General features: G+C 33.2%; 1 protein-coding gene across 1 annotated transcript in view; it reads right to left on the bottom strand.

Annotated features, from left to right (window-relative positions):
- LOC149898942 (fatty acid synthase-like) overlaps positions 1-8830 on the bottom strand; it is a 72639-nt gene extending 63809 nt beyond the window's left edge. The window contains exons 1-3 of the mRNA XM_090114490.1: positions 8742-8830; positions 1970-2122; positions 878-1070 (exon numbers count right to left, since the gene is read on the bottom strand). Coding sequence (XP_089970616.1) covers positions 878-1070; positions 1970-2122 — 346 coding nt within the window. The 5' untranslated portion in view covers positions 8742-8830. The remainder of the gene's footprint in view (positions 1-877; positions 1071-1969; positions 2123-8741) is intronic.
- Between the last annotated feature and the right edge of the window lie 4290 nt (positions 8831-13120).

Genomic DNA, 13120 nt, shown 5'->3' on the forward strand with positions numbered 1-13120 from the left:
GTATTTCGGTCGCTATCGTGTTAACAAGAAAAAGGATCCGCACATACAGACACACGGACGTCCAAGACAGAACTTTTTTAAACTGTTTTTTAACTAGTTTAAATAACAAAAATGACATCAAAAATATCATGAACGTTAAAAATAGTGTTTTTTCTTAATATGTGTGTGTATGTATTATCCTACAAGTGCAATGTATGATTCATAAAGACATTTTAAGTTTGAAAAATCAGATGTTTTGCGCGAAGTGACAGTAGTACCCACCTCAACGCTTCGCTTATGAGGCGTGCAATACGATGATTGCCTTATTGATACTACAAAATATGCTTAATTCTCAAATCTCGTGCATATGCAGATTACAGATTAGAATCCTACAGCTTTTAAATCTCCGTAGGAGGGTCTGTAGCTACTGATGTCAGCCTTAATTCTCAAATAACCTATGTACGAGTTACAGATTAGATTTTACAGCTACAAGCTCCGTAGATGGTCCGTAGCTACTGTATCATCTAGTCTAGGTAAGGAGCTAGTCTTATTTTTTGTCTCTTATATCATTATAATCACTACATAGTATAAAACAAAGTCGCTTTCTCTGTGCCTATGTCCCTATGTATGCTTAATCTTTAAAACTACGCAACGGATTTTGATTCGGTTTTTGTAATGGATACAGTGATTATCGATGAAGGTTTTAGTATATAATTGCCAAATTGTAGATGCATTTATTTAAAATGTTATTTTTATGTGCATTGTACAATAAAGTGTTTTCTATTCTTTCTATTCTATTATATTCTATCCTATTCTATTCTATATAATTTATTAGGTTTTAGACAAAGCGGGCGAAGCCGCGGGCGGAAATCTAGTATGGTATATAAATAAATCTCACCAGCATCAATCACAGCCTCATACGCCTTCTCCAGCAGGATCCTGCACATGGGGTCCATAGTGTGGGCCTGCTTGAAGTGGACCCCGAAGAACGAAGCGTCGAATTTATTGACATTGTTCACTTTGCCTGTCCTCTGCGGGATCTCGGGGTGGGCGAGCTTCCAACGACGACTGTCGCCGGAGATTAGGTCCACCTGATTAGTGTTAAAAGATTAATTAAAGTTTGTTATTTTTCTATGTTCAAATATGCTCAAAAGATATAGAGACGGATGGTTAAGAAAGACATTTATTCAAAGAATTTTACGATTGACTTATTCTAAAGTTTTATAATAATATTATAAGCTTGTACAATGTACACCTTGTTTATATTATGTAATCATTCTGATTCGGTTTTTGTTATTTACCTGCGTGTGTGAATAATAAGTAAGGATGTAGAGATTGCTGCTAGGTTTCGGCTAATCTATCTCATAATTTTGATTCGTTTTTGAAGATGTGATTATGGTTTTAACAATGCTCTACCAAGTAGTCCGACTTTGTTTTTTAAATCACTCGGATGAAGTCGTTTTGATACTATCTACGTTTTATATACATAAAAAAGTGAAGTTCCATGTCCCCTAGTGGGGTAAGGGGCAGATGCATTATACATCTGTTTCACTGATCGATTTTCTTTAGGGACAAGTAGGTGATCAGCCTTCTGTGTCCTACCAGTACCAGACCAAGACATTTTTTCTTCTTCGTCTCCACCGGGAATCGAACCCAGGACCCTTCGGTGTTACACTCACGCGTCAACCACTGTACCGAGAAGGCGGTTTATATACATAACTGAACTGATATTTTGAGATATTTATAAATACTTAGATATTATTCTTTTTCAAACGTGCAGTGCCACGCAAATTCGTCCATTTATCATGCAGTATTAGTGATACAAGTATTACTCACGGCACGTAAGTTTAGCGCTGACCTTGAACTGGAGGGGATCTACTTGAACAAAATAAAGGCGAACTTGCCGTAAAACATTGAAGGTCACCGCTAGACTTACGTGCCGCGACCCATACTAACATAATCAGGTACCCTATAATAAGTAAATAATCACCTTATTAAATAGATTCTCCTGCAGGTGTAAAACGGAGTCGGAATCCGGGAAATAGCCAGAAATACCACTGATCAGTACTTCATCACCAGGCGGCGGGTGCGACAACCGGTGTCCAGATGTTAGACGGTCTTCTGAGACGGGGGTAGGCGCCATCTGTTGAGAATATATTAATATAATAATAAGAATAAAACTAAGAATAAAATAAGAAGTAAAACTTCTTTCGCAAGATTCATAGATTCCAAAATCGTCGCCTTACTCAATGACGTGACGGTATTGCCATGACGCTACCTTGAAATTTAACACAAGTTTAACGTTTATAAAAAGGGCTTTGCCTATGGTTGTGACATTCTACATCATGGTAGCCCTAAGCCCATAAGACTCTACATAGTATGCGAATATTACGGATTTGTTATTTAAAAAGTAGATATGTTAAATTATATGTAAGTCTTATTAATATAGAAGTATATAATCCAATGTGAGATAACTGCATAACGTATACATCAATAATTATAATAGGAGAGGTTTCTTTTATTCTACCTTCGAATAAACTTGAAAAATACTAAACCGAATTATTAATCCTCTACCTTTCAAAGAGTTACTTATTTGCTGATAATATGTTATTTTTATATAGGGAGTAGCGGCTATTATTATATATTACAGACTAGCTGCTCCGCGCGGTTTCACTCCCGTGGCTCCACTCCTGTTGGTCGTAGCGTGACGATATACCTATAGCCTACAGCCTTCCTCGATAAATGGGCTATCTAACACCGAAATAATTTTTCAAATCGGCAGTAGTTCCCGAGATTAGTACGTTCAAACAAAGAAACTCTTCAGCTTTATATAATATTAGTATAGATTTCTTTATATTTTTACCACCTAATAATAAACGACATAATCATAACCGAAGATAGAGCCCGTGTATGAATTAATTTGCCTTTTCTAACAAAATTTATGTTAACTATATACTTATACATAGGTACAAGTTTTGTAAAAAGCAATAAGCCGCGAAAATAAAATATTTAATTGAAATAAAACAAATAAAATATGTACACTTTACAAATACCAAATTAACATTAAAAATAACCTCTTTGCGTCAATATTATTTAAATTAATGAAAATAATTGTCCGTATTTATGCAAAATGGAACCACTCGACAAATTTCGTTTTTTACTTTTATTGAAGAATACTCATTCAAAAGTGGTCTAAATTCTTATACAAACAAGAACCACATGATTTTTACGTTGGAAACAAGGTATACTAAAAGCAGAAAGGAACCACCAGCAACAACGAATAATACCATATTAAGCAAAACCGAACCACAGCACCACGGGACTGCTTTGTTCAAACAAATAAACGATATTACTATCATGTCATTTTATACAAAACAGATCCACACCTACTTGGTACCATTATACATTACACATATTTCTATTAATAACAATTATTTTTAATACACAAAATGGAACCAGGTTTCTGTGGTATGGTTATGCGTAAAATAAATACATAATTTAATTGTAATTTTTTATTGCAAAATAAAACCACAAGCACTCGGTTCTATTATGCATAAATAAATATTGTAAAACATTCTGAAACCCATCATCGCTATATGGAACCAAATGCCTTGACTTGTTACAATGCTTCTCATCTTTAAACAACGTATTTCATTACTTAAATAGCTCAAAGTGCAAAACTCCAATTTTTTCAGTAAAACGTCGAACATCTGTCAATATAGGTGACATTCAGCGAAGTAGTTCGAATACGTGACGGTGTTTTTTTCCTCCGCGAAGTAAGTTCTATTGTTTTTGTTAATTACCTTTAAAATTAAATGTGAAAATGTTTAGTAATAAATAAATAAGCAAGCAATGGGTAAGAAAAGCATTGGAGACGAACACCGAAGATAATAATGAAGATACAACGGGTAAGTAGTTTTATTTAATGCATTTAAGTACTTATTGAATCTGAGATGCAGGTACGCTTTATCCACTTTTGATTCATTCCCGATTGTGGTGTGATTTTAAGAAGATAGTTCATTAAGTAAGTACAAGAGGAATCCTCTGAGGATTTAGGGATTTTTAGGGTTCCGTACCCAAAGTGTAAAACGAGACCCTATTACTAAGACTCCGCTGTCCGTCTGTCTATCCCTCTGTCTCATGAACCGTGACAGTTAGACAGTCGAAATTTCATATGATGTATTTCTGATGCCGCTGTAACAACAAATACATACTAAAAAACAGAATAAAAAAAGACGTGTGGCATTCGGGGACTGCCGCGGTAAAGCTATTGCATAGCATGCCTTCAAGCCACACCTCCAAGCCCGTCGTAGTGGAGAGCGTGAGGTTTTTTCGTTACGGAATTTCTCGATTCGGTCCCCGCGCTCAAGGCCCGCGATAGAAGCTATGCAATAGCTTAATAAATATTTAAGAAGCTCCCATACAATAAGCCGTGATTTTTTTGCCGTTTTTATAGATAATGGTACGGAACTCTTCGTTGCGCGAGTCCGACTCGCACTTAGCCAGTTTTTTGTACATGGCGCATGTACATACAACATACTTAGTCATCTAGTAGGGACACGGCTTTATAAGAACTAATAATATTTTGCTGTCGCCATATACCTACCTACCTATAAAAGCCACGCGGCTTTATTGTTTTGATTTAAAGCTTTTTTCTTTTTATTACAGAAGATAACGAAGAACCTTATACGTCGCTGCCTCTGGAGAAGCTTTCTTCACCTTCTAGCGATATTCAGTCCATATTACATCTCATTCCACAAGATGCACAGTTTTTATAACGGTCTCATTAGTGATGATGCAATATAAGACCACATAGATGGACTAGACACGGTGGATTTCGAAATCCAATTTGATGATAACGTCGAATAAACGTCCTATATAAGTATTATTTTATATATTTTATTAATTAAAGCTTTAATTACGATATTATAAATACATAGTTTCATTTATATCATTAAATCCCTGGGATGTGGTTCCTTTTTGTATAAGAGAAAACCTATCAATTGATAAATGTTAAAAGGAACCACATGCACATTTTCTTAATTATCTAGAAAGTTTAAGAATATTCAGTGCAAATTTATATACACATACTTAAATAAGTAATTTATCAATGAATTTAAATAAAATAAATTTTAATTTTACTTCATCTGACAGAGCTGCAAATGTTTTTGTAAATCCTTTGATATCTCAGAAGTGCGTTTTTGCTGAGTGGTTCCTTTTTGCTTAAATACGGACAATTGTAATATTGATTTTTTCCACTGTTTTATTCCATGACTTATTCCAATTTTGCAAGTATAATTACATTAATGAAATTCTGCGTGGCATTTCCATGTTTAATTATAATTTTTGTAAATTAAAGTAATATTTTTACCAGGTCGTAGGTACCTAAGGTACCTAAGACCTTTGGAATGAAGAGTTTTGCTAATTTTCGATTACTTATGACTCCATGGTAATGACTTTTTTGCATCCTTTTTAGGGTTCCGTACCCAAAGGGCAAAACGGGACCCTATTACTAAGCCTCCGCTGTCTGTCTGTCTATCTCCAGGCTGTATCTCATAAACCGTGATAGCTAGAAAGCTGAAAATTTCACAAATGATGTATTTTCATTGCCGCCTATAACAACAAATACTAAAAGAAAAAGCGGCCAAGTGCGAGTCGAACTCGCGCCACTAAGGGTGCCGTACAAAATATAAGCTTAGCTTAAATATTAAGCAACAAAAAAATTTGGTCACCCATGCAACCATGTAGTGGCATCATTTTGGAAACCTCAGAAATACATCATCTATGAAAATTTCAAATTTCTGTCTATCATGGCCTATCAGCTTATCAGCCTAATGACAAACGGCCGGACACAGAGACAGACATGTGCAGACATATAGCGAAGTTTCCGTAGCAAAAAACTGCAAAGAAGTTCGCTAGTCGAAAGTTTTGTTTTGATCAATTTTTCAAAAACATAATGTCAATGCGCTGTAAAATGAAAAGCAAATCTAATCTTGAATTTCTAAATTACGTCGTTACAATACTTTTTAACTGGTATGCATAAAAAGCTACAATACATAATATTCAAAAATGCAAATGTATTGAATAACTGTCCAGTTGAATAGACGTAGCTACATATTGACATTGCGACCCTGGTACATATTTATAAGTTAGTATTATTTAGAACCTGATTAAATATGCACATTAAACAGTTACTACTACGTATATGCACATTAATTGGAATATTTTTAACAAAAATTCGACTTATTTCTTTCAATGTTAAATCATTTATCTGTAATTGTTGCCATATCAAATACTTTCCGTAGATGAGAGAGAGAGAGATACTTTTTTTTTAATTCCCGCCAAATTTTGACATCAGATGTCACTTATTTTTTTTAATCCAACATGGACTCGTGCTGGGAGGATTACAGAAAATTGAATTTTTAAAGAATTAAATTGTTGATAATTATCAGAAATTGCTACGGATATCTTAAAATCCGTTCTTTTAAAACTGTAATAAATCTGTGAAACCTTAACACCGATTTGGCGACAGTCCAAGGCGGTGTTAAGTGCTATATTCACGATTAAAAAGAAGCAAAATGTAGGCAAATCCATTGAAATTAAGTAGACGAATTTTTATAATATTATCGAATTATAAATGGAAAAAGAAATAAAGCAATGAAATATAGCATTCCCAAGGCATTCAATTTTTAATTCAAAAGTCGAACATATCAATTTCCAATGTTAAAGATTTAAAAAGTGCATTTCAATTTATTTGATTGTCTGGTAGCGTCATTAATATTTAATTAAAAGTAACAATAATATATTTTAATGATGCGTTGGTATTCAGTTTTTATTAACATATTTTGATATTGCATAATAGCTTAACAATGAAACTTTTAATGAAGTTAAACTGTGATCAAAAATAAGGTTTTAATATCAATTACATTCGTAGTTATGATACGTTTTTTAATACATTTTTATATAATACATCTATACTAATATTATAAAGCTGAAGAGTTTGTTTGTTTGAACGCGCTAATCTCAAGTATTAGTGGTCCGATTTGAAAAATTCTTTCGGTGTTAGATAGCCTATTTATCGAGGAAGGCTTATAAGCTATATCATCACGCTAATACCAACAGGTGTGGAGCAATGCGGGTAATTCCGCGGGGCACAGCTAGTTCACAATGAAATAAATTAAGTAACCACTCAATGCAGTGGAAGATGAAGCTTTTAATAGATATTAATTATTAACATTTGAGAAATGCTTAATTGAACACATTATTATAATCTGTGCTAATAAGCTATTTATGATTTCAAATGGAAATTTAAATCCTCAATCCTTTTTAATATTACATAAATACTTAAGTTTGAATTATTCTAAAATAGTAATGATTTTTTTAATAATTATAATAAGCTTAATATCTTTTTATCGGAGTTAAAGTGACCTCAAAAATTATAATACTGTCTCATATTATTTCAAAGGAAAAATAGAGATAGATGGAGTAATTCTTAGAACATTACTTTTACCTTTAAGGGACATTAGGGTCCTTCAGAGGTTTCCAAAAGTGTCGTGAAAACGATTAATTTAAATTAACAACTTTGAAGGAGAAGATAATAGGACTGTTGAGAAACCCACGATATAAATTTAATTTTTCGAATTATATTCGGCCTCATTAATTTTTAAGCTATTGCATAGCTTCTATCGCGGGCCTTGAGCGCGGGGACCGAATCGAGAAATTCCGTAACGAAAAAACCTCACGCTCCCCACTCCGACGGGCGCGGAGGTGTGGCTTGAAGGCATGCTATGCTTTACCACGACAGTCCCCGAGTGCCACACGTCTTTTTTTATACATATAATATTATCTAGATAATTAGCATTTTTTATATATATAATTAAATGTAATTTAGTTATTGGAATGATTTACTTCGTGATTTAGAATTACTTATAATTATTATTTATTAAGTAAAAATTTCGATTTAGAATTCTATTCGGTACATTCTAGAAGATTTTCTGCATTTTTATTGAATAAATAGCACGGAATATATTGTTATTTCTATATGAATGTTGATGAGGCATATATATCACTTGAGTGATGTGTTTAATACAACGATACCTACACATTTCTTTCATAATTATTTTGCATTATTGTATTAATTATAGACACCAGTAATTAACTTGATACACATTTTAAAAACGAATTAAATCAGTACCAAGAAATTTATGAAATATTAAGATTAAGATACTATTTTTATTAGGGTCGATAAGACATTGAGGGTCTGGATCTTGGGCTTAGCACATAACTAAATTACATTATTATCGTAGACTATCCAAAAATTGTACTAAATACCTAAAGCCTATATAATCATACGATATAGGGGCTAATGAGAAATCACTTTGATTTTTAAGTATAAATAATACATCTGCTATTATCCATCACTAATTAAAAATGTGTTTGAAACCACGGGGCACAGCTAGTTTATTCTATGACGTCACTGAACGTAAATGCTAATTTTATTATAATGATGACCTTAATATTAACACTATCACGTGAATGTTTTTAATCGATTGATTTAAAGGCCAGTTTTCACAAGTTTCTGATAAAGTCACTGATAGCTTATTTAACACTTCTTTACTCATATTTTCATACAATATTTGTCATTTAAACTGAAACAAGCTAGTCAGAACTTACTAAAATAGTGTAACCTAGAAAAAAAACATAATTACAAATTTTAATAGCACTTGTACTTATAACTAATTTCAATATAAATCACGACTTACCGTTAAAATAGCGCTTTAGGAAATCACAAAAAAATATAAAATCAATTCGGGAATAGAACCTGTGGACACCGGCCGGATACCACTACGCGTCTGGACTCAGGTAACCACAAACCATGTTTATAAAATGGATATTTTAAAAATATTTATACGGGGTGTTCACTTTTGTGACGTTCAATCTATTAGAAATAATTACTAACTTGATTCTTTAGGAAGAAAGAGTTCGTAGAGTTTGAATTTTTATCTATATACTAATCTATACTAATATTATAAAGCTGAAGAGTTTGTTTGTTTGCTTCAACGCGCTAATCTCAGGAACTACTGGTCCGATTTGAAAAATTCTTTCGGTGTTAGATAGCCCATTTATCGAGGAAGGCTATATTATATCATCACGTTAAGACCAACAAGAGCGGAGCAATGCGGGTTAATCCGCGGGGCACAGCTAGTAAATTACATTCAATTCATACTTATTTCTGAATATGGGATTTTTTTATACTTAGTGCAATAAAGGTATTAGGTACAGACTATATCTTCTTTCCCGCTTGATTCAGTGTGCTTATGAAAAAGAAAATGAAAGAAAAATCACAAAGAAGCTTGCATAATAAGCTAGGATCGCAATCTCGATCCTATTGTTGCAACTTACTGGTAATTGTGGGTAATTGCTCGCCAATAGAAAATATAGCAGCTTTTTCCCTTTAGGGCCGATTTTTCAATGCTTCGATAAAACTTATCCGTCCAATAAAGTATTACACGATAATATTAAAATGTCACGTAAACTGTCAAATACGGGCAATTAGAATACGTTTTTAAAATGGTAGGTTTATACATTATTCGACAAATAAGTTTTAACCAAAGCCAAGGATTGAAAAATCAGCCCTTATTAAAATACACTTTTTTTCTTTTGAACATGCTTTATTAAGAGGTAATAAAGCACACTATTGTTAAAATTATTCTTCATGTTTATGGTGATAATTTAATCGGTCATGTAAAGTATCTGAGATTTTGAGACCGGAGATACAGTTCTGAAAGATTTTATTTTATAAATAAGAAAACCAGATCTATTATTTACAAAAAATCATCTGTTATAGAAAATAGCCTCTTTTAGGTAGGTACGTAATTTATAATTTATGAAGATACCTTTTTTATGACCTTTGATATTTTAAATAAAACTCCACTTCGAATGCTAAAATAAACACGTTACTTTCCTAAAATAACTTCTAAAGGCATTTTTAATTTATTTACATAAAACATTTGAAATATATTTTTAAAGAATAGAAAAAATTGGATTCGCACCCGCGTCTTTCGCAAAATCCCACCTCGTGATCGATTTTTTCCCGTTCTTGAATTTTTTTTATTCATAAAGCATTTGAAATAAATGAAAACAATACACTTGAAATAGTTTAATATAATAAATATTTTTAAACCAATTCTCTCAAAGTTTTGACATATTGTTCCATGCTCCTTCGTCAGCTGTCACGAACACGACGAGAACTTTTACAGCCTACGATATCCTACGTTATAATTGGAGGTATAAAATATTTTAACTTATTACAATAGAGCTCAAATATTATTCTCAAATTTATTATAAATTCGGGTCTGGAAAATGTTTCATAAAATCACTGCAATATTTATAATCCTGTTGGTGAATATTTTAAAATTATGAAGACTAAAGCGCGTCACACACGGTGAAGATACTATAATATTTTATCTTAAGAATCCCCTGTAGAACCGCCATCCTGTTACAAATGACCCGAAATTTTGTGGGTAACATGTAACAGGATGGCGGTTCTACAGGGGTCTTAGTACGCAATGACAAAAAGAAAAATGATGGTCAGAACGCTGATACCGGATACCTTAAGATACTGTAATATAAAATATTACAGTATCTTAAGATAAAATATTATAGTGTCTTCACCGTGTGTGACGCGCTTAAGAGTTGAGCTTAAAGCTTCTTGAAGGATTAATTAATATAAGTATTTTATTTTATTTAAAAAAAAATGTTTGCGCGTTGTATTTTTTGGAAGAATACTAGGTATCAATTCATGATTAATGTAGTTTCAAATGAAGCAGTCCTTATAACCTATATTTATTTAATCATAATTTTTAAGTTAGTGGATAGTACCTATTCTACAGATGATGTATAATATGTAGCAGTAGTATTATTTGTTGAATCCTCTAGTTCTTAGTTGAGAACAGAGCTGCCAATCGATACAGGTACTGGACTGCGTGAAATTCAGTTTCAACTGACTTTATTGAATTTCAATTTCTATGTGACTCTATCATTCGTAAAAGAATGTTTACGAATAACTCGGAAGAAGGTATTCTCTTTTTAACCGATTTCAAAAAAAGGAGGAGGTTATCAATTCGGCCGGTATGTTTTTTTTTTATGTATGTACACCGATTACTCCGAGGTTTCTGAACCGATTTACGTGATTCTTTTTTTGTTCGATGCGGGATGGTGTCGAATTGGTCCCATAAAAATTTTATTCGGATAGGCCCAGTAGTTTTTATTTTATGAGCATTTTTGTCTGTATTTGTAAATGTTGCAAACGTGCAAGTTTGAAGTCGGTTGTTTTTAACGCAGTTATAACTCCACTTGTTACCTGACTTATTTGTTGTCTTGTTAAGAACTGTAAAAAAGTATAAGCTATAATATTAGCTAGAACTCATCGTCATCATCACCAGCCCACTAAGTCCCCATAGCTGGGACACGGGGCTTTCGTGAGGGATCTGGAAATCAATCAGGATAAAATAAAAATAAAAACTTTGCACATCTCTTTGCAAACTCTAAGACCCTTCGTAACTAACAAAGCCGGCCCTTCGCTCATGGAGCTACTCAAAAAGAACTAGTCACAAACTCAAATTACTAACGAGTTGCCTGAGCGTCACAGCCCATACATGTTCTATGGAGATTCGCACACGACGCGACTAGTTACTAACTGGTGAGTAACGCGTTAGCAACAAATCACGCGCGACGCGTCGTGTCGGTCTCCACGCTACTGGTTTCCCGAGTTTCTTTGTTTTTTATGATAAAAATGAACGAGCAAACATTGACAAGTGACTGAAACCTTATAACTTGAGTAGCGTTGTATGCGAGATACAATTTGTAACTGGTTTGTAATCGTAATTACTGATTAGTTCAGTCATTTTTGAGTAGCTCCATGAGCGAAGGGCCTTATTTAACAAGAATCCCATTGTTTATAAGACAGAAGTCACGCTATATCGCGAACATCGTACGCATATAAAACTCCCGCCATTATCCACAACTTTTCTTAAGCCTGACGCTGACGTTTGGCTCATTTGATGTGTACCGAAGTTAAGCCCGGACCTTAATTTTACACGCATTGCATATAAATGTAGTTAGCTTGGGACTTTTTAAACCCAATTATTATATCAGTTATGTAGAATTGGGTGTATGAATTGTTTTATTGAATTAATAGTATGTGTGGGTACTTTCGTGTCCATGGTAATTGAGGAGCCATTATGTTTCCTGGAATTCGTGAATAATTTGAAAGTTATAGAACACTAGCTGTGCCTCGCGATTTTACCCGCATTGCTCCGCCCCTGTTAGTCGTAGCATGATGATATATAACCAACAACCTTCCTCGATAAATGGGCTATCTAACACCGAAAGAATTTTTCAAATCGGACCAGTAGTTCCCGAGATTAGCGCGTTCAAACAAACAAACTCTTCAGCTTTATAATATCAGTATAATAGATTTAAAGCTGTCTGTCACCCCTCTACTCAGAATTGTGGAGACTTGATAACTTCTGCTCAATAATATATTTCCTATTATCACTGATAACTAGAATGTGTAATACACAGGTGTAATATAATATTGCACTGTGTAGTAAACTTTATCAATATGTATTCATAGTGCAAACATGAATTATTACAGTAAATTGACGTAAATAGACCAAATTGATAAATAATTCACTGAATGTTGCTGCAGGTTGCTGCTATTATATTTGAGACCTGATGTTTGAACCAATTTTGAACTCCCGGCTTTTCCATATCAATGAACAAAGGCATTCCTTTGATTTAGTCCACGTATTGCTTTCATAGTTTATACTAGGTAACGCATGCGACTTCCCCCGTATAAAAAAATGTTTTTTGATAAAAATATTCGCAATTCACCAGTGAAAGCTTTCAAAATTGTCTAAAAGTTGTTTCGGAGATAGCCAGATAGATAAATATTTATATGTACATTTAGTTTTAAAAAAGGTTGCTCATTCATATACGTCGAATTTAAAAGGTTTTTAATAAAACAAAGTATAAAAGAAAACAAATTTATTTGTATATAGAAGGGCTTTTAAACTCCTAAATTGCTAATACGATTTTAATGAATTAGGAAAATGTGATTAAGACGTGAAACCCGCTA

This window comes from Colias eurytheme, chromosome 21, assembly GCF_061535395.1.
Source record: "Colias eurytheme isolate Ceu_HAF_F1 chromosome 21, ilColEury1 Martin Lab GWU primary, whole genome shotgun sequence".
Classification (NCBI taxonomy): Eukaryota; Metazoa; Arthropoda; class Insecta; order Lepidoptera; family Pieridae; genus Colias; species Colias eurytheme.